This window comes from Mchenga conophoros, linkage group LG13, assembly GCF_057382185.1.
Source record: "Mchenga conophoros isolate Kocher_MC1m ecotype Shallow Benthic linkage group LG13, M_conophoros_male_GT1.1, whole genome shotgun sequence".
Lineage (NCBI taxonomy): Eukaryota > Metazoa > Chordata > Actinopteri > Cichliformes > Cichlidae > Mchenga > Mchenga conophoros.
Genome location: NC_140538.1, coordinates 19,687,842 through 19,713,966, shown reverse-complemented (window position 1 = coordinate 19,713,966; position 26,125 = coordinate 19,687,842). Strand labels below are relative to the sequence as shown.

The following is a 26,125-nucleotide window of genomic DNA, read 5'->3' as shown; positions in this document are numbered from 1 at the left end:
CAATTTTTACTTCCCCCGCCCTCTATTTAAAATGACTTTACACATTTCTTTTTTTTAGTAAATCATCATGACAGAAGTGAATACATCCTTCAAAAAATCTCTTCAAACCTAATAAAAACAGATCACATACATATTTAGGCTAATCTAAATATTCATGCCCTGGGTCAGCTCTTTGGAGAATAACCAGTGGCAATGATTACAGATCTCAATTTTGGGGGATTTTTTTTTTTTTTGCCTTCTGAAGCTCTACAAAGCGGAAAAGGGAGAGGGTGAACACCCAGCCTGCAGCCCAACTTTTTACTGGGTCACATAAGAACGGCAACGTTCTGGTAATAAAGCCACTGTAGTGTGCAGTGAGACTGCATACTCGGGGTGAGTGACCTGCTGAAAAAAGAAAAATCCCAAGTTATCAGTACTCACTAGGAGAGAGACACTTCTGAGGAGTCTGCCTGAAATTAGTTCCTTCATTATTCCCCAGATTCCTGAAGGCTGCCTCCAGCATGAAACTGCCACCAGCATGCTAAACACTGAGGCTGGGGTTAGATCAGTGTCGAGCTACGCACCGTTTCAGTCAGACTTTGCCGTTTTTATCAGAGCTTTAGTTTGCTTAGTGGAATATGAGGAGCATTTGCTAAAATGCACACAAATGATGGATAATATAGGAACAATACAAGCTGTGTTATTATGGTAAGGCTTTTATTTTGTGAGGTTTATTTCTGAAGGTTCCTCTGGGATTATAGAACAACGTCTTAGATTCACAAGACATTTCGTGATACTATTACAGCCTTAGTTATCTTTACCTTTTTGGTCTCTCAGAAATAAATCTCTTTTATATTCACAAAACCTCATGTGTGAATATATACCCAAACGTCTCTACAAATGCTGCACAGATTGCCATAAATTATTGACTTGTATATTAGTTTTTCACCTTTTTTGTAAGCAATCTGCACACCATCTCCCCGCTGAAAGGGTTCAGCAATTTTTAGAAGACTGTTTATTATCAGTAAAACTCAAAATATGTATATGTAGTTGTATTTACCTGTACTGATCTTTCTGTGTAAAACTGCTCCAAATCAAAGCTGTACCACATGGCATTAGCTTGTCCCGATCAGATGTGTGACAAAAAAGGTGATAATGTAGGTAGGGTCAAGTGATTAAAGCCCAGAGACCAGTCCATATATATATATATATATATGTGTTAGGGGTGCAACGATACTCGTATCGATATTGAACCGTTCGATACAGTGCTTTCGGTTCGGTACGCATATGTATCGAACAATACAAAATTTGTAATTTATTTTATCAACTTTCCTTCTGACGATGCTGTCTGTGTTGAGCGCTCAGTGAATCTGCGTTCGACTACTCCGCCTAGGCTGCACTGTCGAGCGCAGATCCACTGAGCGTTCAACACAGACAGCATTGTAAGAAGGAAGAGCGCAGGGCAAGCTAGCGAGACAGAAGTTAAGCTCTCTTTGCAACATGGCAAATTGAACCTCCCCCACCCTCATTCAGATTTGGCGTTTGGAATTATTTTGGTTTTCATGTGACGTATGACCCTGAAGGTAAGCGCGTCATGGACTAAAGTAAGACAGTATGTTGGATGTGCCATGCAATGATCAATTACATGGGTGGGAACTAGTGTGTTAGCGCAGTTAGCTCGTTAACGTGTTGGCCGTCTAGCCCTACGCACGGGGCGATCAGGGGTAGCTCGTTAACGGAGATTTGCCGTGTTGTGGCGTTAAGGTCATTTCAACGAGATTAACGCTGACAGCACTAGTGGGAACACAACGAATATGACTGCACATTTACGCCGACATCATCCTAGTGCAAAGACAAGTGGAAGCAGACGAAAACAACAAGCATGCTACAAACTTTACCCGAGTCATTTAGACAGCCGTTAGCACATGATTCTCCTTATGGGGACTGTGGAGCAGGGAAATTATTTTACTGCTATTGTTAAATATTCATCATTATTACCATTGCATTAATAATATAATCTGGAGTTTATATTGCATTCAGGGGTTAAACAGTGTCTCTTTCAGAAAGACTGAGTTGCAGGCTGACAGGAAGTTGTATGCAGAAGTGAAAGCAGGAAGTTATTTTGAGCAGCAGGCTAAGACGAGGCTTTAACAATGTAACAGATAGCTTTAAGAAGGCTTTAAGGTTTTATGCACACAGGTATTAAATTAACTTTGTATTCCAGGTGCAGTTATAACTATTTTATACATATTGCATATCTGTGCTTATTTGAGTTGATGTTCAGGTTCTTTAAAGGTCTTAAGCTTCATCTAGTGAGAGTGTCTAGATGATCCATGCTGAGGGAAAACTAGAACATAGAAGGAATTGCAATACATGCTTACAAAACACTTATATATCAGATCATTTTATATTAAGCTTTTAAGTAGAGGTTCTTGGTTAAAACATTTATTTAGTAGAAGACATACACATAGTCTCAGTGAGCTTCTGGTCTGGTAAAAAGGTCAGAAGTGCAACAGGTGAATTGAGAAAGAGCATTTGAGGACGAGACACAGACAGTTAAGAGGTGACACAAAGAGCATGTGAGGTCAACACATACACACACACATTAGTCAGACTTATTTAGAGGAGAGATTAGTTATGTCTAGACAAAAAAGAGGAACAATTCACTTTAAGATAAGAACGGAAAGTACCAGCCGTAAAAATAGAAGATGATCTTCTAGGTGAAAAGTCATTCTGGTGTTGATCTGATCTATGTATAAAATGTACCGGTGACGCATGAAGGGGCGTCAGTAAACAAACCCTGATGCTATAAAATATCTGTTCATGCTTTGATTAAGTCGAGGACTACTGGCTGTCTGCGTACAGAGTGTCTTCCCACACGTGTGTTCATTAAAATCATTGTTGGACCAAGATCCTCTGGACCAAGAGTGGTTTGTACTCTCCCTCCTCCATTGTGAACCTTAACATTTGGGGGCTTCGTCCGGTGGTTGAGGAGGGAGGATTGGAGGTTTAGATGGAGAAATTTGGTGGTCTCTGAGGTGGTCTGACGGGCAGACATGAATTCCAGTGGTCGAAGTGAGTGGGCATAAGCCGGCTTATCCAAAAGGTAAGGCACTACCTGTTGAATTATTTCCAAAGTGTGCCAAATTGGACATGATAAAATTTAAGTCTACTCACTGAAGTTACTGGTGGATGTCTGTTTTGATTTTGATGAAAATCTCATGAGTTGATGCAGTTAGAGTTCTGCTAAGAAGAAATGAAAGCAGTTAGAGTCTGCGGGAGCAGTTGGAGTCTGCCAGGAAAAGTTTAAATACTGGGTTGAAGTCCCAAAGAAATTGAGTTCGAGTCTCAAGTAGTTTGGTAGGGAATTGGTTATTGTGTTGGTTAGAGTCCAAATTTGGTCATAAGAGTGGACCTGAGCGGTCATTTTGTGAGTTGGAGTCTCCATTGACCACTAGGTTGCACCTGCCTCAGTTATACACTTGTTTCGGGTGTTGATTGTTGTTTCAAAGTATTATAAATTATTCTAGAACGGCAGTTCGAGTCTGCTAGGAAGCGCAGAGCCCGGAGGTTACGCTCCCTCCTTGTCGTGGACGCGCGACATTGACCTGTCGGCGAACAGGGTTAGTTCAGTTTGGCTTAACTGTGGGGTACAGGGCATCCTGGAATTAAGCTAGGAGTTAGAGTCTCCTTACCGTTTGGAACGGTACCTGCGCTTTTTTGGTCAGAAGAAGTTGGACTTCGGGCGTGTAACTTTAACCTAAAACTTCAAAGTTTGGGTTGGTTGACGCTTTTAAATTGAGTTAGGGATTTTAGAGATGAGGCCAGAAACAGTTAAAGTCTTGATACTGGTTAATTGGTCGCAAAAAAACTCAGGGAGTTTATCCGCTGGGCGGTTATTTTAAATTTGTCGAAATTGTGTAGGCGCTAAAGCTGACAGATCTGACAGTGGTTGTAAATATAAGACGTCGTTGTAATATAGAATAAGAAAATTTGGTGTGAGAGATCTCTGTGTGTTGAGTCAGTAATGCACTGACTGCCTGCTGCTATTTTTAGACGGTGTGTGTGAGTGTGAAAATGCAAATGAGTAAGCAGTGAACTGTTTAAGCCACCGTTGGTTTTACAAATACTGCTGCAAACATTGTTGAGTGTGTGTTTAAAATGCCATTCATGTTTATTAGAGGACTATAAATAAAGTTTTGAGTTGCCGTAGGGGATGTATAGTAATTGACTGAAGTTGGATGTAGATATATAAATATATTGAGTGCACTGTGTATACTTAAGATTAACATATTACTTTCAGTAGTAACTTCTCTCCAGCAATAGTTGCTGGTGTGTTTTATTTTTTCAATTTCTTGTGTGAATGCGGTGACTAGAAGGTTTTGAATGATGAATAAAGGTGTGAGAGGTATTTCTTGGGTGATCTAAAGTAGGATGTTTTAAAGTTTGAAAGTGTTTTTAATTTAAGAGATGCATGAGTGATGTTATAAGAGTTTAGTTTATTTAAAAGGTGTGTGTGTGAGAGGATTATGAAATCATTGTGTGAATGAGGCTACATTTTAGATCAAAAGTTAGTAGAATTACAGAGGGTTTGTAGATTGTAAATACAAAATAAGTTTGATTAGCCTGGAGAAACAGCAGAGCAGCTGCGTGCTGTGTGTGTGTAACAGGAAATGGTGTGGGTGACAGGAAGTTTGCATGCCCATATAAGGTGACGAGTGAGCACCCAGAGAGAGAAACAGATGAGCTAAACTCTAGGCAGATAAAGCGAATGGAGGTTTTGAGAAAAGAAATGAAAAGGATATTAATTGTATGTTTTAGTGTGTTAACACAGATTACAGATAAATAAAGGTGGACTTCTCTCAACCTGGAATTTTGAGTACGGCGCCAAAACCACTAGAGTAGCATAATTGGGAGAAAACAGGCCAGATTTTGGCTTAAAATTTTACAGCTTGACCTCGCACTTGTCCCCATCCTGAGAAGAAGCTCAAAGGACAGTTAATCTCCTGATGAAGACCGACAGAACATCGTGGACTTGAGAAGAATTAATAGCAGGCAAAAGACAGTGCAACGGAAACCACACTGACGACACCAGCAGCAGCATGTAAGGAACCACGAGGTGGAAACATGTACTGTAAATTACAGGCTGGGCAGTTGAACAGTGGGACAGTGAGCTGTGGAAAGCACTGGACATTGATTGTCAGATTTGCCATGCTTGGAGTAATCTTGAAAGAGATGACTGAGAGGATCAACAGAAAAGAAGAAACCACGTGATGAAACATGCACGGTGGGCAGCAGGCTGGTAAGAACAGTGTGACATGACTGTTTAAAGGCACTGAATGTGGTATTTTGCCAGGCTGGGACTTGATCCAAAAGGAAAATACTGAAGAGAAACAGAGAAGAAACAGACTGTGTTTGCTGGAATTCAAGACAACAAAAGGACACTGAGAGAAGAGGACAGTGACCAGTGAGAGGCGAAGCCGGACGAGTTCGACTGTGAGAATACAGGGTGTAATTGGATTGAAATGAAAGCCTGAACTCATGATGGTTTAGAGATGTCCACCGTCACAAACAAAGAGGTAAACAAGAATAGAAAACACACATACACAAAGTGTTACATGTGAAATTATTTCTGGAAAGAATCAGAAGTGAGATAGTTTTGAATTAAGAAATCAGAGAAAAGATGCATGAATTAAACCTGACTATAACATATAGAGGCAATGAAGAAAGCAGCTTACACTCACTGAACATTAACAAAATACATAGGAAAAGCAATGAAGACCTGCTTACACGTATATACATGACATAAGTTGGGATTTCTGACCAGACAAAGGGAAACGGGTAGTTTAAGTATATATGAAAATAATGAAAATGTCTCAGTTGTGTTTCTATAGGGGCGAAACAGATCTGGATCAATTTTCCACGTGCAGCGGTCGGAAGAAACCTGTAGGTTAACTTGACTGGACATGCCAAGGCAAGTTTCTGGTTGAATTGTTTACAGCGCCATGTCTCCATAAACATGACAAGTGGGCCCTAACTTCTGGCTAAGGAGCAGGAATGGTGTTAATAAGGTGGGAACTTAGAATTTGGGTTAGCAGATTTGGGAAAGAAACTGACGGCTTAAGTGGAGAATTGTGCAGGAGTCTGACACACTGCAAAAGCAACATATGCAAATTCACATACACAAGCAGAAAATGCATTAACCTTATGAAGACAAGACAAGCTCATGGAGATTAATGCATAGATACAGATTAAACCTGGCTAAGAACTAGAGATGGACCGATCCGATATTACGTATCGGTATCGGTCCGATACTGACCTAAATTACTGGATCGGATATCGGAGAAAAATAAAAAATGTAATCCGATCCATTAAATATCACGAAAGCACCTCACAAAACTTGCAACACACCGTAACTCACCTCAGAACGTTAGCAGTCGGAGCAGTATGCGTCACGTGATAGAGCAGCTGTGGCATGCGGGACCTGTCGGTGGTCTGGATAGCATTTGGAGCTTCGCTAGCAACCTGGCATTTCATCTCCGACAAAGTTATCCCCGAGAGAAGTAAAGCACGTGTGTAAGTCCATCTCTGAATGTTTGTAAAGCATTCCCACGTTAAGCTTAATGAGCGACTGCCTCTCGCTCTCCGGCTGCTACTTCAATCATGAAACTGCTTAAATGATCAGCTGATCGGCTTTTCTGTCGCGAGTCTGTCTCTCTTGTTTGTTTTTGGTCCACTTTGCACCAGAAAGAGGAAACCAGCGGCTGAACAACAGCAGCACGTTTAAGCTTGATAAGCTGTTGTTAGAATTTATTTAATATTACTTTCTACTCCAGGATCTTTTTCTATGTAGCTGACGCTGGTAACTGTGCAGGGGCGGATCTAGCAAAGTTTAGCCAGGGGGGCCGATAGGGCATTAACTGGGAAAAGGGGGCACAAAGACATACTTTTCTTTCTTATTCTCATTTAAAATGTCGAGCTTTTAATAAATAATTATCTGACACCCAAAGTTTTAATTTGATGTAAAATGAATAGAAGTCAATTACTGTATATAGTGACTATTAAGTCTAATATATACCCTAGTAAGCTATAGTACTTTTTACTTTGGGAAGGTACCATCTGTGCAGTCTGCAATTTTGTTGAAGAAAGATGTTGAATCTATTTAATATTTCTTGAAAAAGAATTGATTTCTGTGCATTTTTTTTTCACACTGCATCAAATTAAGGTTGATTACGTCGATTAAGCATCATGAGGTGGAGCGTGAGGGGTGGTTCCCTATTTTTTATTTATTTATTTTTGTTGTTGCTGGGAGTTGGAACCCTATTAGTTAGGTTGCTTAATATTTACGCTAAGTACTCTTTAAAATACCAGAATAGGGAGGATGGTGTAGGTCTAAGTTTATTAGATTGATCAGTATTGCTGAACTATGAAATATTTTTTTTGTATACAGGTATAACAGAATAGCTTTAGTGTAGTTGTTGTTTTAAACTTGAGTATGAACTTGCAGACTTGCAAAATGCAGCAAGATATTTTAAAAAACAGTTTTGTTGATTAAAAAACACTATATCGGATTCATATCGGTATCGGCAGATATCCAAATTTATGATATCGGTATCGGTATCGGACATAAAAAAGTGGTATCGTGCCATCTCTACTAAGAACACAAACATATGCAATGAAGAACAGCTTGCTATTTTGTATGAATGATACAATGGTGTGAATGTTTAATAAAATGCATTTGAGTTTGTAATTGAGGAATAGAAGAAGCCATATGACAAAGGGAGTGAGTTATGTAAACAAAAAGTGATTAAAGTAGTTTTAAAAAGAGTGACTTAGGAGTGCTCTCTTGTACTGAGTGATCAAAACCAGTGATCACTGTAGAAAGAAATAAAATGATTTAATGAGTTGGGAATGTTTAAACATATGTTTCTGTTGTTACAGCTTTTTGAGAGATGACTCAGTATGCACATTAGCTGGAGTGAGTGGTGACGTAGGAGCTTCCTGTATGTGTGTGACTGAGGAAGTGACTTTCAGAAGAGGAAGCATGGCAGACGAGAAGTGCAGATTGGGGTAGGGAATTTTAGTTTAGTGATTATATGATGTCGTAAGGGGTCTTATGCTGAATTTAAGAGCATAAGGGGGTGATTTTTGTGTGCAAATTGTGTGGTTTTAATGAGACTTTCGGTGTATTGAGGAGGCGAAATTATGTGGTGGCAAAACTTTTGTGCGTTTAAGGTTGTTGAGGTTGTTGTGGTGATGGGTTGATTTTGTCAGTTAGGTTTGGGTTGGTGTTTTTGTTTTTAATAGAGGGAGTTTTAGGAAACATGGACATGTCTGGGAGGGGCCCATTATTTTGTAACAGTGCACTTAAAGAAAACCTGTCAGGTGATTTTGTTTTGTTTTTATGAGCTAACAATCAGCTCTATTTTTTCATTTCTGTTTTAAGCAGGCCTGCAACAGTGAATAACGGCGCTGAAAATTCTCGGGAAGAGCAAATATAAGGCGGCTTTCCAGATTACAATTGGCTGAGGAAAAAGCTACCTGGGGACGATTCAGGTCGTAAGTCCCTGTAAAAAGGATTTTATGCGAGTCAATCCAGTCCAAAAGCATAAAGAAATATTTTCCTATGGAAAATAAAAAATGACTGAGCTCATTTTGCTGAGGGTGGAGAATCTGACGCGGGAAGCTCCACTATCAGCAAATACATGGTGTGACTGCATGTGAGTGAATGTGTGACTGCATGTGAGTGAGGATGAATTAATGTGGACAAACAATTGTTTTTACCAGAGAAAATTTGTTGACTGGGGTTAGATTATGGGATTATAGTATATTGTTGGGAGAATGCCAAATGTTAAAGGGGAAACATTTTGATGTAACTCAGTTACCATTAATTGAAGAAACACATGACTGATAATTGTTCTGTTTTAAGTTTATTTTTATGACATAGATTGGAACATGAGTGGGGGAAAACTGAGCATTTTTAGTTTTGTATAGTATCTTGACACATGAAATGTATCAAGATAAAGGGGGGTTTAGGGTTTATTAATTTAATTGTTTAATAATTTAGGATCATTTTAGGACTTTTGGGGTTTTTGATCATTTGGATATGGTAAAACTGAAACTGTTATTTTTAAGTTAAGGTTAAAGGATTAAAAGTGAACTTGTCACGGTTTGCGGGCCAAGCCGTGTGGAGTTGTAGAAAAGGACCCAAAAGGCGGCAGCTCTGGTGCAGGTGAATATTTATTTACAACGGTGGGCACAAAACTGTACTGGTGGAAAAACAAGAAACCGGAAACCTAAACTGGGTGAGCTAATAACACAAACCAGAAACGAGGATGCAGGGAGGTCCGGGGAAATACACAAGTGACGCAGGGAGACCGAGGGGAAACAAGACAGACGAACCAGCAACTAGAATAACAGAAGACACAACTTAAATACACACAGAGAACACAGGGAGATTACACACAGGTGGGGAACACAGGTGACACTGATAAACATAACGAGACAGGGCAGGAGTGGACACAACATTACGCATACTGACGAGAGACTGTCAAAGTAAAACAGGAAGTACACAGAGGTTCAGACAGGAGGAGAGAAAGCACGGGGAGAACACAGACATAACAGGCTGGGGGAAACATGGAATAAACACAAAGAGAGACGAGAGCTCATAAATACACAGAAGGGCACAAGGGGGTAAGAGTCACAAAGGGAAAAAACACTTAGGGAACACCACAACAGGACACCTCAGAAAACCTGGCCTAAATAAGGAGCGAAAATACAAGGAACCAAGAATACTGGGCCAACATGGCCCAGGACCATGACAGAACTGAATCCTGTTTAGAAGATACAATGCCGGTTTTTCAAAGCTGTGAATAAGTCTTAGAGGGAAAATTAGTGAGGGTTGAAGGAGTAGAACAGCTTTGATTTCTTTTTGATTTCTAGAAGTAGTGGTTATAATGTAGGCTTACACATACAGATATTATATAGGAGGTATTTTTAGGATAAAGGGGAGAGCTTGTAAATAGAAATGATTTTTATACATATTGCATTTTTTGATATGAGTTATTGAAGTCATTGAAGGATTGCACACGCTTACAGACACAGAGTTAAGAAACACACATGACAGTATTGACTCCAGGCAAAAGGCCTTAAATTCATTTAGCTTTTAACTGAATTTAAAGAAGGACCAAAGAGGAAGGAAAGCATATATTTTGGTTAAGTCTGATAAATTAGAATTAGAAGGTATTGTTACATTAAAGGGAGCAAAAGAAATAAAAAGGCTATACCAAAAACGGGTTATAACATAGGAAATGTGAGGTTAAAATGAAGTTAACACATAGGAGTTGTTTAAAGGCAGCATTCAGCTATGATGAAATGTATACAGGAGTAATTGCTTATATGCTTAAACTTAATTGATTAAAGTGGTTGTTTTCTTTTGGATCTTTTAGAGTAGAGGAACTTGCAGCAGCGACAATTTGTGCACAGGATGATGATGATTAGATAAGGGAAAATAGAGCGAGCAACCGGACGTGAAAGCAGGGCTTAAAGAGTTTTAAAGTGATGAGGAACGTTGAAGAATATACATAAATACAAGTCAATAAGTTAAGGGCATAATTAGGATCATGCTTTTGATTAAAGAGTCCCAAATAGGATGAGTTAGGGAGATGCAGGAAAAGGTGTTTTGTTTCCTTTGCAGAAGATCGATCTCGGCGACCACAGGAGGGGCGAGGATCCTGGAGATCTCAAGGTCCGAGACCACCAGAGAGGGTCTGAGCGAGGACACAATGTATTGCGACCTCTGGTGTTCCAGAGGTCGAGAGAGGGAGTGTGGAGCAGGGAAATTATTTTACTGCTATTGTTAAATATTCATCATTATTACCATTGCATTAATAATATAATCTGGAGTTTATATTGCATTCAGGGGTTAAACAGTGTCTCTTTCAGAAAGACTGAGTTGCAGGCTGACAGGAAGTTGTATGCAGAAGTGAAAGCAGGAAGTTATTTTGAGCAGCAGGCTAAGACGAGGCTTTAACAATGGAACAGATAGCTTTAAGAAGGCTTTAAGGTTTTATGCACACAGGTATTAAATTAACTTTGTATTCCAGGTGCAGTTATAACTATTTTATACATATTGCATATCTGTGCTTATTTGAGTTGATGTTCAGGTTCTTTAAAGGTCTTAAGCTTCATCTAGTGAGAGTGTCTAGATGATCCATGCTGAGGGAAAACTAGAACATAGAAGGAATTGCAATACATGCTTACAAAACACTTATATATCAGATCATTTTATATTAAGCTTTTAAGTAGAGGTTCTTGGTTAAAACATTTATTTAGTAGAAGACATACACATAGTCTCAGTGAGCTTCTGGTCTGGTAAAAGGTCAGAATTGCAACAGGTGAATTGAGAAAGAGCATTTGAGGACGAGACACAGACAGTTAAGAGGTGACACAAAGAGCATGTGAGGTCAACACATACACACACATTAGTCAGACTTATTTAGAGGAGAGATTAGTTATGTCTAGACAAAAAAGAGGAACAATTCACTTTAAGATAAGAACGGAAAGTACCAGCCGTAAAAATAGAAGATGATCTTCTAGGTGAAAAGTCATTCTGGTGTCGATCTGATCTATGTATAAAATGTACCGGTGACGCATGAAGGGGCGTCAGTAAACAAACCCTGATGCTATAAAATATCTGTTCATGCTTTGATTAAGTCGAGGACTACTGGCTGTCTGCGTACAGAGTGTCTTCCCACACGTGTGTTCATTAAAATCATTGTTTGACCAAGATCCTCTGGACCAAGAGTGGTTTGTACTCTCCCTCCTCCATTGTGAACCTTAACAGGACCTGATATGTTTAATATTGTGGCGAGCTCAGACAAGGAGGAGACAGAGGTGTCGTTTGGTCTTGCTTCCCGTGAGCTAGCCAGGGAGCACATCTGCAGATGAACACTGCCGCTAGCTAACTGCTCAGCGCGGCAACCGCACAGCAACAACAACAACAACACACAGGGCGCCCTCTGACCCCAGAAGGACACACCGTCGCAGCGAGAGGGCGTCACCCGTCACTATGGCAACATAAAAAAAAAACATAACTGTACAAACAGAACCCAGAACCCCCATTAGAACCCATGAGAAATGCAAGAAATGCATTATTGCTCAGTCTGCAATATCTTTCCCAGAACAAACACCAATTGCAAATAACATACTAAAAATAAACCTGAAAAATCTGTTTAGAACAGCGTACTATGTTGCAAAGAGTGAACTACCACTGGCAAAATTTAGCAGTCTTTGCAAACTTCAAAAAGCAAATGGCCTAGATCTTGGTTCCACTTGTCTCTTACCCGTGACTTCAGTGGAAATTTCAAATTCAGGATCTGACACAGACTGATTCATGTCCTACACAGTTCTTACAAGTTCATAGAAATTTCTGTTCAATTAGAACCAAGTATTTGAGTTGATGATTGTAATTTTTATACAATGTTGTAATTTGTTTTTCAACAATTTTTTGATTAATGTTTTGTTTCCTTTACAATATTATACTTTAATGTATAATATTGTAAAGGAAACAAAACATTAATCAAAAAAATACTCTCTTTTTTATTTTTATATATATATATATATATATATATATATATATATAAACAAAAACAAAAGAAGCTCTATTCTGCAGGGGGCATTTACAATATTTAAGACAAACTGCCATTGGCTACTAACATGAGTACTATTTGGTGGTTTCTAAATTATTTCTTTGACAGTTTTTATAAATCCAATAAGATTGCTGGCTGAGTTTTGTGAGACTGAAGAAGAAACATAACCCACATGCTGTCCCCAGTCAGAGAAGGGAATTGTGGCTAGAGGGCTGTTCAACCATTTGACAAACCGACTGTGGACAGATGGCACCCACCTGATTGATTCCACTGGGAGACACTTTGTACACTTGAAGCTTCTGCTTCAGCAGCTCCGGGTCGCTGTGACGGAATGGACATCCTACAAAGATAAGGCGGGATTTTATTTAAAGGGAAAAAATGCAAATAAAGAATTTCAACAGTTGGAAGAAAATAAAGGAGCATGAAAGCACATTAAACTATAACTGCAGATTTGCAAAGATTTAGCGAACACAAATGTGTTACTGTTTCCAAACCAACCACTTCTTCCAACAGCCGTCAACTCACCATGATGGTCTCCTTGGCTGGGTGGGTTTGATAAAATCACCTTCATGCAACTGTAGGGGGTGTAGTCTGTTCGCTTTCCTTCTTTGCCAAACATGTGGCGGATGCTGTAGGCATATGCTTTGTCAAACTACAGAAAGGGAGAGAAGGAGAGAGGAAGCGAAAGGCATTAGTGAGGATGAGAGTGTAAGAGGGACAAGGTAAGGGTGAAAAGAGTCATTGTCATACATCATGTCAGTTTTGACAGGGTGTTTTCCTCAATGAAATATAGAGCTATTAGAGAGAACCTGCTGTAGAGGTGTCGCCACACTCGAGATAGTTGAACCACGGATGCTGTAATATGGCCATCTTTCTCAGAACTTTTGCCCACTGCCCTGTAGAAGGACTCAATTCAATATGAAGTCTATTTTAAATTCAACAAAACAAGGCCCCAGAACACAGTTTAATGTACACAGCACTTTTGTAATCCTCAATGTGCAGCTCACACTCAGATGAGCAGTTCAATCCTCTAAACTGCTCTAATGAGTTTACTGTAAGTAAAGCAAGCATTTTATATTTCAGTACAGCAGTTGTTTGTGTGAATGTCTGCCGTTCATTGTGTAACAGGCGTTTTGGATTCAACCTATTGAAGGTGACATGCTCAACATGCCAGTCGTTTTAGCTTTGACCTGCCCAGAGTAGTACCCTGCCTTTCGCTCAGTGACAGCTGGGACAGGCCCCCTATGATCCCAAACTGGAAAGCAAATTAAGAAAATTGATGATATTATGGGATGGATATGCTGAATACATGGACTGTAATTACTACTCTTTAAATTTTATAGACTTAAAAAAAATAGTGATAGATTTCTTGACAATGAAAATGATCGTGTTTTTTGCCCTGCATAAACATGAATATTTTCATTTATACTACAGCTTTGCATTAGTACTAACCATCAAGTGTACAGTCAGACTGAATTTACACTCAGATAAAGCCAGGTCTTGTTATATCTTATTCAACAGTTCAATGGCTTAAAGGCAGCAGAACTATGCAAATCCTGGTTTGACATCTTGAAAACCCTTTACCTGATCTGCCCTAAAAGTTGGAGATCAAAGTCAAGGACACATATGAACTGTATTACAGACCTCTGAAATCCTTCTCATCATCTTCTAGCTGGTTATACTTTTTGATGGGGGTCATTTTACACAATCTTTGCAGTGAACTTTTTATTGCACAGTAATTCTGTGCAGTCATTAAAATGCATCGCAGTGACCGTGCCTTTAAAAATCCGACTGTAAAATACAGGGAGGGCGCTCTGACAGTGGCAGAACACAATCAACATGACTGCACCCATCATAACACATTAATGTTGCAATAAAACCCTGCAAACTTACTAATGTGCCAAGCTGCAGTGGCAATTTAAAAACTTGTAAAACCTTCTTTAAGTACGATAAATCAAATAATAAATATAAGAGGTCTTTCCTGATTTAAGACTCCCTTACTCTATTAAAACAAAGCACGGGAACTCCACAAGTGTTACAGCATATTCAAGATGTTACCTGGAATTTAAAAAACAATCATTTCTAGGCTAAAAGTGACATAAAGCCTCAAAAACCATACTAAACAGTCATTTGTCCCAGCAAAGCTGAGGTAAAGCACAACCTGGCGTGTGAATGAAACCCCTCTAAATGTGTTTTTTTTATGTTTTTGTTTTGCCTCAACCTACACTTCAGATAATCCTGGATATACCCCGATACAGCTGACCCCCAAACTGAGCAAATTTACAAAAGATGCGTTCAATGGAGTTGAGCCAAAGCTGCTCTTATGCATATCTTGGCTCATGGGACTACATCACTATAACATCCCCCCACACTCTACAGCACATTCACAAAATCCTGAATTAGGTCACAATCAAAAGGGATTACTTAAGAGTGAGTGAGAGTGTGTGTGTGCGCGTGTGTAAACTTGGCATGGCTTCTTAGGCTCAGCCCATAGTGACTGATGTGCTTATAGCTCCAATCCCTCTCATGTTAAATACCATTATAATACATTTCCCTTTCAATCTGCACAACGGGCCTTTTCACACCAAAAAGCTACAACATAAAGGTGAGTGACTATAAAATGCAGGAGCAGCAGTTCAGTAGTTTGATGTTGCAGAAAAGAAGACATTGATCGCTTTTTAAAAAGGTCATTCACGCAAAATTAGCATTTAACTAAATATTTGAAAAATTAGAGCAGCAAAGTCACTGAGACACAAAATCTGTAACTCATGAAACAGCTTAAACTAAATGGGAGGACTTAAAAAAACTTCACTGTGACAGTTGGAATTTTAAGGAATTTTTAATTTTAGCCTATTTTGACATGTCAAACTAGGAAAGCTGTGTGTGTGTGTGTGTGTGTGTGTGTGTGTGTGTGTGTGTGTGTGTGTGTGTGTGTGTGTGTGTGTGGAGGGGGTTGCATTGGTTTCTTCAGCTTCAGAGTCTGGTGTTGCTGTCTCACTGTCAAAAGTGTCATGGCTGACCGTTCTGCCTTAAAAGCACAGGGCCACAATGTTATTAGCAGCACCTGTGTCATATCTGCTATCCCATGTCATAACTTTTGCAGTAGGTGCCTATTATAGCTTCACCAATACATGACACATGGGCTGTTATTCTTTACCGACAGATCCCATAAATTTAAATTTTGAAGAATTGTGACCAAAATATTGCCACTGGGTAGCTTTTAAACTCAGCATGAGCAGTAAAAATAAAGGAAAGTCTCAGACTATCTGGCTTTTAAACATTATACATCACATATGTGATTTACTGGCAAATATTCTGTTAATTTGGGTCTGGAATTGAGTTTTTCAAGCTGCTAAAATAGTGGTCCAAGAGGAGAAAAGACACAAAAATTCTAATTAATTCCTACATCCTGATGCTACTAATGAGTTGAATGTTGTTTAAGAAAGAAAGAAAGAAAGAATAAAAAGAGAGAAAGAAAGACAAAAATCATCTCAGGATTTATTTAATATGGGGTAGCAACAAAGAAGCGTGGGGCTCCTTTTAAATTATACTGAGATAAAAACAGCAAGGTGCACATTTGTAACACATCTCCAAAAGCAGTTAATATGACATGTCATCTAATGACTCATTTGTTTAACCTACATTATGAAAGAATGTGTCAGTTAGTGGAAGTTAATTAACCTTAAGTTAACATTTGAAAAACAAGTAGTTTAAAAGCAGGCCAACCCCCTCAAGGCAATGCAACACACTCAAATGTGGTACAAATAGACACTCCTCCAAATGAATTGGCCAACTTCTGTAGCAAGAATAATGGATAGATCAAGTTGATTTCATCAATTTTCTCTCCCCCTCTAGTCTAATATTACATTGCCTCTTCCTCCGGGCCTCCCTTTTGGCAATGCTGCCTCCCATCTTTTTCCTCTGTGCCTGTCGCATACTAATGAGCAAGCTTTGTGCAGCCTGGCACAAAGTGCAGTCCCTGACACAACACATACATCACAGAGAGCTGTGATCTGGTCAGCGTGATTCTGCTGCCTCTGCTGTGGAAGAAGAGCAGAGCTTTGTGCACAGCTACTTGCTCTGAGAACTTGTACACGGGACCCAAGCCACCTCTGTACAGGGTGCTAAAGAGGGCTCTGCTATACCATGGGGCTCTCACTGAGACTGCTTTACTAGGGTTAGTAAAGGGTTAGTAAATTAACAGCTTAAAAAAAGTGAATGGAATGCCTCAAGTAAAATTCCTTATTTAAATATCTGCATTCAAGAAAGAAAAAAAAAAAACCTCACTGAACTAAACTCTAAAATAGCTATCCTGACATCAATCATGGTTCGCATTAGTGCAAAACTATTTCTGAGTGCTCCACAAATTATTCAGTGATATTTTTACTTTTCATCTCCTTAGTATGCATGCATCTGTATGTTCTCCAACCAGAATTACCCTACTTTAACTATCTTTTGGAGTGAATATCTATATTTGAAATGGCAGAGTACATCTTTTAATAACACTCCTATTAACCGTTCCCAGAATACAAACACTACATATTGCCAAAAAAATATGCCTATTACAATTCCAATCAAATTGTATGTCCTAAACATGCAACTTTTTGTGGCTTTTATGGATTGCAATCATGCAATAAACAGCAGTGAACAACAGTTTCGTGTCTCTTCGATTAATATTAGACATCAGGGTTGCTAAAATTCATTAGCCTCCCATTGATCCCATGTACACCCTGCTTCTGCAAAGCTGGTCTTTCCCATGCAGCAAAAAGATTTGAACCTTACAAATGACAAAGCACCTGCTTTCTACGCAGCTACAACCATGTGCATCTTTGTGTATCCATTCTGGTCAGAATCCTGTAATCTGTTTCCTCATTACTCTTTCAACTGAGGCACCAGCAAGAAACAGGGGCTCAAGACAATCCCACATGCTTGGACAAAATGTCTGGCTGATGCAAAACATGACCCAGACTGGAAAGAGCGCAGGCTACCTGGGGTGACACGACCAGGATGCCAGCCGTGTGATCTACTACTACAAATTAGTATTCAAAGACTACAGGGCTCTGGGATCAAGGCCCGTCCATAAGGACAACCACACCAGACTGCTACATCAGGTGTCTATTCAACTCAGCACAATCACTTCTTGGCACTTGCTGTGGAGTAGGGCTGGGCCATATTATACCGTTCACGGTAATACCGGTATAATGTTAGGCAACGATAGGAAAATGAAATATCGCGATAGAATGGGAGTAAAACGCGCATGCGCAGTGCCTTTGTTTTCATACGCACATGGCCGATTATTGAGTGAAACAGATGAACCAGAATTGGTTTGTAAAAATGGTGCAACTTCCGTGATGTGGAACTGGTTTGGTGTTTGTCCGTCAGATACACAACAAAGCACATTTTTTTGCAGAACATGCAAGCGGCCGTTGTTATTGTCATATTTGTCGGACTAAGGTGCTCTTAAATCTGGGAGTAATCTGGGTCCTAAACTCCGTATGCTTCAGGTCAAACGAACACTGCAACATCACTTAGAGTTAAAAACTGTCTAAATTCTTTCATCTTTAATAAAACGATCAGCATTGCTGCTTTACCAGGTGTAACTATAAAGTTCAACTTCCAGGCATCCATGAAAACAAAAGTTATTACATTTAACGGAGTTAGAAGTTAGCAGGAAGCTAGCGGAAGTTAGCTCGCTAGTTTCGCTAGTTACCTAAGCATGATATAGCATGTTCTGACTGAGAGATTTCTGAAAAAAAAATCAAACGTACAGCTCTGCTATCACTTCCAACATAAATGAAGACAGGAAACTAAACAGCAGTGACGTTTGTAGGGTTACTGAAGTTGGGCTAGCTGGTATATAATGATGTGCTACGTGATCGCTAGCGACACAGCTATGTTAGCATAACATAAACAGTGAAGCTGGAGGACGAACACTAACACTTTTCCACTTATAAAAGTTAACGTGAAGGTTCTTCATGGTTAGAGACAAATGCAATCGCACGGCAGGATGCTGTAAACGGACCAAACTTCAGTCAGGAGAACAACTGAGATAATCCATCCACAATACGAGGTTAGTCATTAATATACTGCAACAACATGGGAATAGAGCAGCTGCCAGAGAATTCAACATTAATGAATCAATGGTACAGAAGTGGAGGAAGCAAGAAGAATGAGTTTAATAAAGTTTGATTTATCTGACTGCTTTGTTTCACTTAATGTGCCTTATAATCCCGTGCACCTTATGGTCCGAAAAATGCGTACTGCACACTGCAGTTTAATGTTGCAAAGCACCTCTTTTTAACTTCAGTGGATATTATACATGGTTATGCTCAGGATATGTCAGCCCGTTTCTACTGGAAATGCCTTTTGGTTAAACTTTCAGCAAGGAATTTGCATTTGCACTGTTACATTTTTATAAAGCTTTAATGTACATAAAAACCAGCTTCTTGTTTAAGTGAAAATAAATGGAAGGTTGTCTTTTTGCGCTAGTAATGTTGTGGAGTTGTATTTTGTCTCGCATCAATTATATCGTCGGTTATATCGTTATCGCAAATTTTCAAATATATATCGTGATAAATATTTTTGGCCATATCGCCCTGCTCTACTGTGGAGTCTGTTAATACTGTATCTTTTGATGAGCACTCAAAGCTGCAATCCACTTATGTGTGAGCTCTGCATGGATGTCAGCATTAGTCAGATCCACAGTATTTCTGCACATCTTATAAAATATAAATGATTTGATGACAGCAGGTAAAAACACCTCATTCGCAAGTACTTTTGCAACTAACACAACAAACGTTTTCTCAATGCATCTTTTAATCTAGAACAAACGCACCAGGATTTAGAGGTTTCCAGACTTCAAGACAATGAAAGGTACCCATCTAAAGAAAATAAAGCTGACAAATATTTTGGATTTTGCATGTTGAGTGGTGCATATAATTAAAGTGAATAGAATTGCTGACTAATCAGCTCTTAAATTAGGTTGGAACAGAGCAGCAAACAGTCATAAGGTGTAACAGTGAGTTCAGTGTGGAAGAGCAAAACACACTCAAAGAACTGGTTGAGTAAGGTATGCTTAACCCGATATGTTTAGATCCCAACTTTAGGAGAGATTGTTTTCACATCTAATGAACATTAGAGTGCATCTTTTAGGAAACGTGATATCTCAAGAAATTCCCAAATGCCCACACTGTGGATGGAGCATTTTAAAACAAAAAGCCTACTCAAAAACCACAGGGCAGCCATATTTCACGTCTAAGATAGCCCAGACAAGGTGAGGCATGTGAGGAGGTTTCCCACATTCTGTAGTGCTTACTGTAAAGGCAACTAAAAAAGCAATTTGATACAACAAGAGAAATTAAGAAGTTATTTTCTTGATAGATGATAAGGAAATGCTTTAACATTTATCTGAATCGATGTACGCATGCCAGACCAATTCAGAGACATCCCATCTAACAAATGAGGTATGATCACAAAGTCCTGCAATGCTGCAAACCAAAAATACTTTGTGCGCTTTGATGCATAAAGCATCAAAGGGAAGGCTTGAACTGTGGTGAGTACAACACAAAGCGCTCGAAAATATGCTTGTTTATTGACATCAACAACAAAGTCTCCACCTTTAAAGGCTGTTATTTTTCACACAGAGAGGAAATCCAGCATGCATGGCGAGTAAGTGTGTTCATATCGCTGGAAGCCAGAGGTAAATAAGAGGATGGCCTTGAAAGTGAATAGCAGCATAGTTTGTGCTTTTAATAAACCCACTGAACTTTCTGATCACACCTCCTAAAGTATCTGCAACTATGGTGAATCAACACGGGAAACAAATCTCCCCGGCCCTGTTAACATAACACAAACAACACGATCATATCCAAACTTTTAGAGTCAAGTCAAAAAAATCTAAAAAAATTAATAGTCTAATAAATTTATATTTAAAGCCTTGCAAGACTAAAAAGCATGATTCATAGCTACTTAACTCCACAGCATGAAATTCTATTTGTTCTATCTGAGCTGGTCCATTATGTGGAGTCTCCTGTCACTTCTCTCTCTTACTCACATAAAGAGTGAGCGTTTTCTTCATGCAGAACAATTTTAATGTCTTTACTGTGTCTGTCTCCTACCGAGAGACATAATAACCCAACTCATAACCACTTCAGTTTTCATTAGCCTCATCAAAGCACTGAGTGCACCTAATGACACCAGTGAACTTTCCTTCAATCAATAAAGCTTTGATGGAACCACTTAATCTCCAATAAAAGCAGCCCCACCCACTGAAGTGTTGAGCAGACCAGACCAAAAACCCTCAGTCTGAGAAATTCAGACATCACTGTATCACTATATTTTACTTAACTTCCAGCAACATATGTACCATCATATGTTGTAAAAAAACAAAAAAAACCAAGAATGTTTTGAAATGGGATCAAATTTAGCCTGTAAAATAAAAAAAATAAAAAACTGTAGCCCGTATCATTTCTGGGGTGGATGAACGGTTACCGAGTCAGGGCTCGCAAAATCGCTAGCCCAACGTCCCGGAGCTAGCGATATCTCCGGTCGGGCGACCAAAATCTATCTCAACCCCGCCCGTCGGGGTATATGATAACCCGACGGGCGGGGGCTGAGATAGATTTTGCGAGCCCTGCGAGTGATGCCTGTATGTTATATAACATTTTGTTGACAATGAACCAATTATGAATAGGATGGACTGAACCACCCTTCACCAGGAGAGCAGGTAGAAGGCATCTGTTGACATCTTGTTTTAAAGATACTCAGAAAATATTCATTTACAAAGCATTAAAATGTATCAACATTACCTTGTCTGCATCCACTTTGCCTCTTATGAACTCCATTTTCCAGAACTGCAGTGCCTGCTCCAAAGACAGGCCGATACCTTTGAGGAAGAGACCGTATTGCATCCGACCTCCGTGGCGGAGATGATGGTTTTCTCTAAGAGACTGGTGGAGCTGCCTCATACACAATGGGAATGACTTCCCTGAAAGCTGTAAGCAGGTAATTGTTAATGACAAACCTGAAGAAATGCCTTATATAATTTATATTTTCCTATAAGTACATATTTTGTATCTATGGAGTACAAAGGATATTAATTAAGTGAAATTAAACACCACATATTTTTGTATTCACTGCCCCAGACCAGCAATAAGGCCCTTCTATGCAAAAAGGCACCTTGAAGAATTTGCCATGCGAAGAAATTTCAAGAACAGATGTTTAAAGCAACTTACTGAATCAATCTGATCCAAGGAGATTTTCCCAACATTCTTCTGGATGCTGTAATCCTGTCCCACATAGGCATGACTAAAAGAAGAAAAACAATACATTATACACGTGTGTAGTTGTCAATGATCTGCTGATTCAATGACAGCAGAGCCTCAAACCTGTGCACCAGGAGCTTCATATCATAGCTTTCCTGGCTGAACAGCACCTGTAGATGCTATAGTACTTTTGGCCAGTCTATTCAGTGTTTACTGTTTGCCAGGAACTTAAAGTAGAAAACTCAAATGATCTTTTTTAGATACATTCAGCAGATTTAAAAGTATTATACAAACACCCATAACAGCTTAAGATGACATCTTCAATTGTCTTGCTTTGTCCAACCAAGACTACAAATAATAAAAAGAAGCCAAAATCAAAATATTTTCTATGAACTCAAAGATCTATACCATTTATTCCCTTACCCTGTTCTTAAAACTGCGACTGTCTCTCTACCTTGTAATTACCCATGTGAACTAACACGACTACCATCCAATATTTTCTCCCAGAAAAGCAGCAGGCATGGTAGATAAAACAGTGCACAAGTTGGATATTTCTAGTAACCTTATGCTGGAAGCTTTATGCTGAACACGCACTAAGGGGCAAAAAGTTTCCACAACATCTGGACTTTATTTAAAGTGTCTGGGTTAACTCAGACCAACCAAAGACACTTTGGTGCAGAAGATCAATTGTGCTAGAAGTCTTTTTCATGGCCACACTGGCGAAACAGCAGCGATGTTATTCATCCTGCTTCTTACCTGAGGTGGTTAAGGAGAGGTTGGAGCCGTTCATCAGAATGCACTGCTGGTAGCGAGCGAGCCGTCAACTGCAGGAGAGATGGGCATCACATGAGTAATGGCAAACAGTCTAGGTCAAAGTGTTATAACGGCCCAAAGTTGCAGGTTAAGTGCACCTGATTCGTTTTAAACTATTTGCACTTTAAACTAGCGCACAGAATCTCGTAATTAAAGCTGTCTTTCTGGAGCGCCGTTATCCAAACAGATCAGAAACGTGTAAACAATTTAAACCAAAAGTTAAGTTCGCCACAGTATCTATCATTAAAGACCTTGATTATGTGTTGCTCAGTGTTTACTAATTTCCAACGAAAAAAAGAAAAAAGGAAATTGCTGGCTGTGCGATCAATCCTGCGACACCTATGTGAATCCACGACATTCAAAACAAATTACAAAAATCCTGCTTTACTAAATGTATCCTTGCAGCCTCTTGTCAGCTTAGTGTATCAATGCCCTTAAGAGTGATAACGTTAATGCATCTCCACGCAACCTTGGCTTAAAAAACAGTAAGATGGTTTTTCTGACTTCAGGTTGAGCAAATCATCTACGCAACACATTTTAACACCATCCTAAAACATGTGACAGCAACTGTCAGGCTATTCTTTACAACATCCTCCGACTTGAAGCTTTCGCATGCTGTCTCAGTCTAAAAACAGGCAGCTGTAGGCCTGAATTATGTTTTTTTTATTTAAAAAAGAAAAAAGAAAAACAAGAAACACCCCTAAAGATCCATGTTCATTCCTCTGCAAAAAAAGCTTGAGTCTAAATCCTGACTCTTGACTTTTAGTCAGTTCCAGGTCTGCCTTGAACCATGCACCAAAGACATTTTAAGATGCAGCATTCTGTTTGTTAAACTGAACAACAAACCAATAAATGGAGTCACATGGAGAGGCAGCTTTCCGTTTCATACCTTTTTAATGACACGTTCTCTGTGATGTCCCCTTGCTGTCCCCAGCAAAGGAGAATAACCATTACAGTAACACACTGGCTCACTTACAAGAATACTAGTTTTGTTGAATTATTCCATTCCAGCAGTTAGTGGTCTGGATAATTACCTGAAAATTGGAGAATTGCAGAACCGAACAACTTTTTCATTTGAGCTTTATTTTTCTCTTCTAATTTCTAAGCTGGTCCTGCCTGAACAACTGTTGTATGTCAACAATAGTGCAAATGCAGTGACGTCGATCGTGGCTCAAGAGTTGGGAGTTCGCCTTGTAATCGGAAGGTTGCCGGTTCGAGCCCCGGCTCGGACAGTCTCGGTCGTTGTGTCCTTGGGCAAGACACTTCACCCGTTGCCTACTGGTGGTGGTCAGAGGGCCCGGTGGCGCCAGTGTCCGGCAGCCTCGCCTCTGTCAGTGCGCCCCAGGGTGGCTGTGGCTACAATGTAGCTTGCCATCACCAGTGTGTGAATGTGTGTGTGAATGGGTGGATGACTGGATATGTAAAGCGCTTTGGGGTCCTTAGGGACTAGAAAAGCGCTATACAAATACAGGCCATTTACCATTTACGTCCTGTACTATACCATCCACGCAAACGGGTTTACCGACACTGGTTATACTACAACCTGAGAGGTTTTCAGAATCACAGGGAAAACTATGATTCTACTACACCTAAATGCTACACTTCTTTCTTTTTGAGAAATAAAAAGCACCAAATTGCTCTGCATTTATTCTCAGGTACATCTAAAACTACTCTCAGAAATCACAATCCAATCATTCTGGTTATCAAACAATTCATTTAGACAGAAGGGAGTTTTAGATAAGTAGTTCAAATTGCCAGAGAGCATTTTAGCTCAGTGGCTCAAAGAAGCCCACTCTTTGTCATGAGGACACGGTATTAACTGAGAAGACAGTGAAAGTGGCTACTCTGTTACAGTGACAGACAACGTAACACAACCACATCACAAAGGCTGAAGTGTGCATTGAAATGATTTTCTCTTAGAACTGCCGCTCCTTTGTTTAAGCTACCGTTTAACTTAAAATCCGTCGCTAAAATCAGCGTTCTAGTTTAAAACACTACACGGAAGACTGATGTACAATTACAGAGGGGAAAACAATATGAAAGGTATGCACGGTAATGGCTGACACATATTTTGCAGGCACTGATAACATACTGTATGTGAAAAAAGCAAATGAAATAATCATGAAAGGTCTTTGAAGACAAATAAAAATAAAAAGTGATTAGTGTTTTGTTTTTTTTTTAAACAGGTGCACTTTTGATAAACTCAAAGGTCGTCTTTGGCTGTGTTACAACATGTGGCCGTACAAAGGAGTAATTTTGTCATGTAGAGTAAATGTATGTCTATCGTCTACTGGTTAATTAGGATGTGAGAACCTGGGTATTGATGTTTTGATGTCCAAATAAAGTGAACTCTGACCACCCGATGTGGATCTATACCAGGAAAAGAGCCAATTTTCAGCAAAGGGTGCCAAACTATAAAACACTGACCCCTCATATCGATCCAATATTTACTCCACCTTACTGTACCAATTAATGAGCAGAGTGTGGTCTACTTCAGACAACTTTGAGTTTCTTCCTACATTTTCAGCTTCTTGTGCCAAAAATAAAGCGACGTCTTCTCTATAATTCTTTTAAACAGTGGCTTCTCTAATCTCGAAATATGTGTAATTCCTGTATCCACCGCTCTTACCACTCTATAACACAAAATGTAATTCACAAATACTGGTAATTGTAATGAAATAAAATATTGTTTTCTGTGTCTCAGTACAGCAAGTCATCTATTTCAAGATTTCTTGCCTAATTAACGTTGATTAATGTCAATTCATAAACCACAAACTGACACTGCCTTTAGTTGCTGCTCCTTGTGCTCATTTCGCCATCTGGACTACTCGCCACCATGGAGCTGAGCTTGGGTTGTCTTCTCACATATATTATATATTTATTTAAAAAAAGAGAAAAAAAAAAGGGGGAAAAAGGCCTCTGGTTCCCAAAACATTGCATTTCAAGTCCCTCAGGACATTCTAAGCAATGCAAAAGCTTGGTGATACGGCCCCATCATAAACCCCCTTCAGCAGCCTTTAAAAAAACATCATGCCTGCAGGGACAATAAGCACTTTCCTACTAGATGTCCCAAATCTTTCCTCCAGATATTTTCTGCCACATGTGCATACTTATTCCCCTCATTTGAACCCTGTGTTTCTACCATTTCCCTCGGGGCAGTGAAAGCAACAATGGCAATTTAATAATTCTCCTTATGGATTCGGGGATTCTGCATGCACAAATGGCATGAAAATGGCCACTAGTGTAAAATAATATAAAGTGAAGGTGTGATGGAGTGAGTCACAAATAGGGCTGGGTATCGTCACTGATTTCTAGAATCGATTCGATCCACGACTCGATTCAATTCTATTTAAATCTGGCAAATTTTGCCTCAGACAGTCAGAAATATTATAATTCAGATCAGTACATTTACATATTTTT

The 26,125-nt window shown here is 39.4% G+C and overlaps 1 protein-coding gene and 1 long non-coding RNA gene across 3 annotated transcripts in view; one reads left to right on the top strand and one right to left on the bottom strand.

Moving 5' to 3' along the window:
• The window catches only part of LOC146561211 (DNA primase large subunit-like), a 38,569-nt gene that overhangs the window by 3,399 nt on the left and 9,045 nt on the right, over positions 1–26,125 (bottom strand). For both annotated transcript variants that reach the window (XM_085297083.1, XM_085297082.1), the window contains exons 8-12: positions 22,649–22,716; positions 21,863–21,935; positions 21,437–21,622; positions 13,155–13,281; positions 12,887–12,969 (exon numbers count right to left, since the gene is read on the bottom strand). In XM_085297083.1, the coding sequence (XP_085153209.1) occupies positions 12,887–12,969; positions 13,155–13,281; positions 21,437–21,622; positions 21,863–21,935; positions 22,649–22,716 (537 nt within the window). The remainder of the gene's footprint in view (positions 1–12,886; positions 12,970–13,154; positions 13,282–21,436; positions 21,623–21,862; positions 21,936–22,648; positions 22,717–26,125) is intronic.
• Positions 2,583–8,596, top strand: LOC146561212 (uncharacterized). The gene is made up of 2 exons (XR_014894845.1): positions 2,583–5,558; positions 5,860–8,596. It is a non-coding gene; the product is annotated as an uncharacterized LOC146561212 (long non-coding RNA).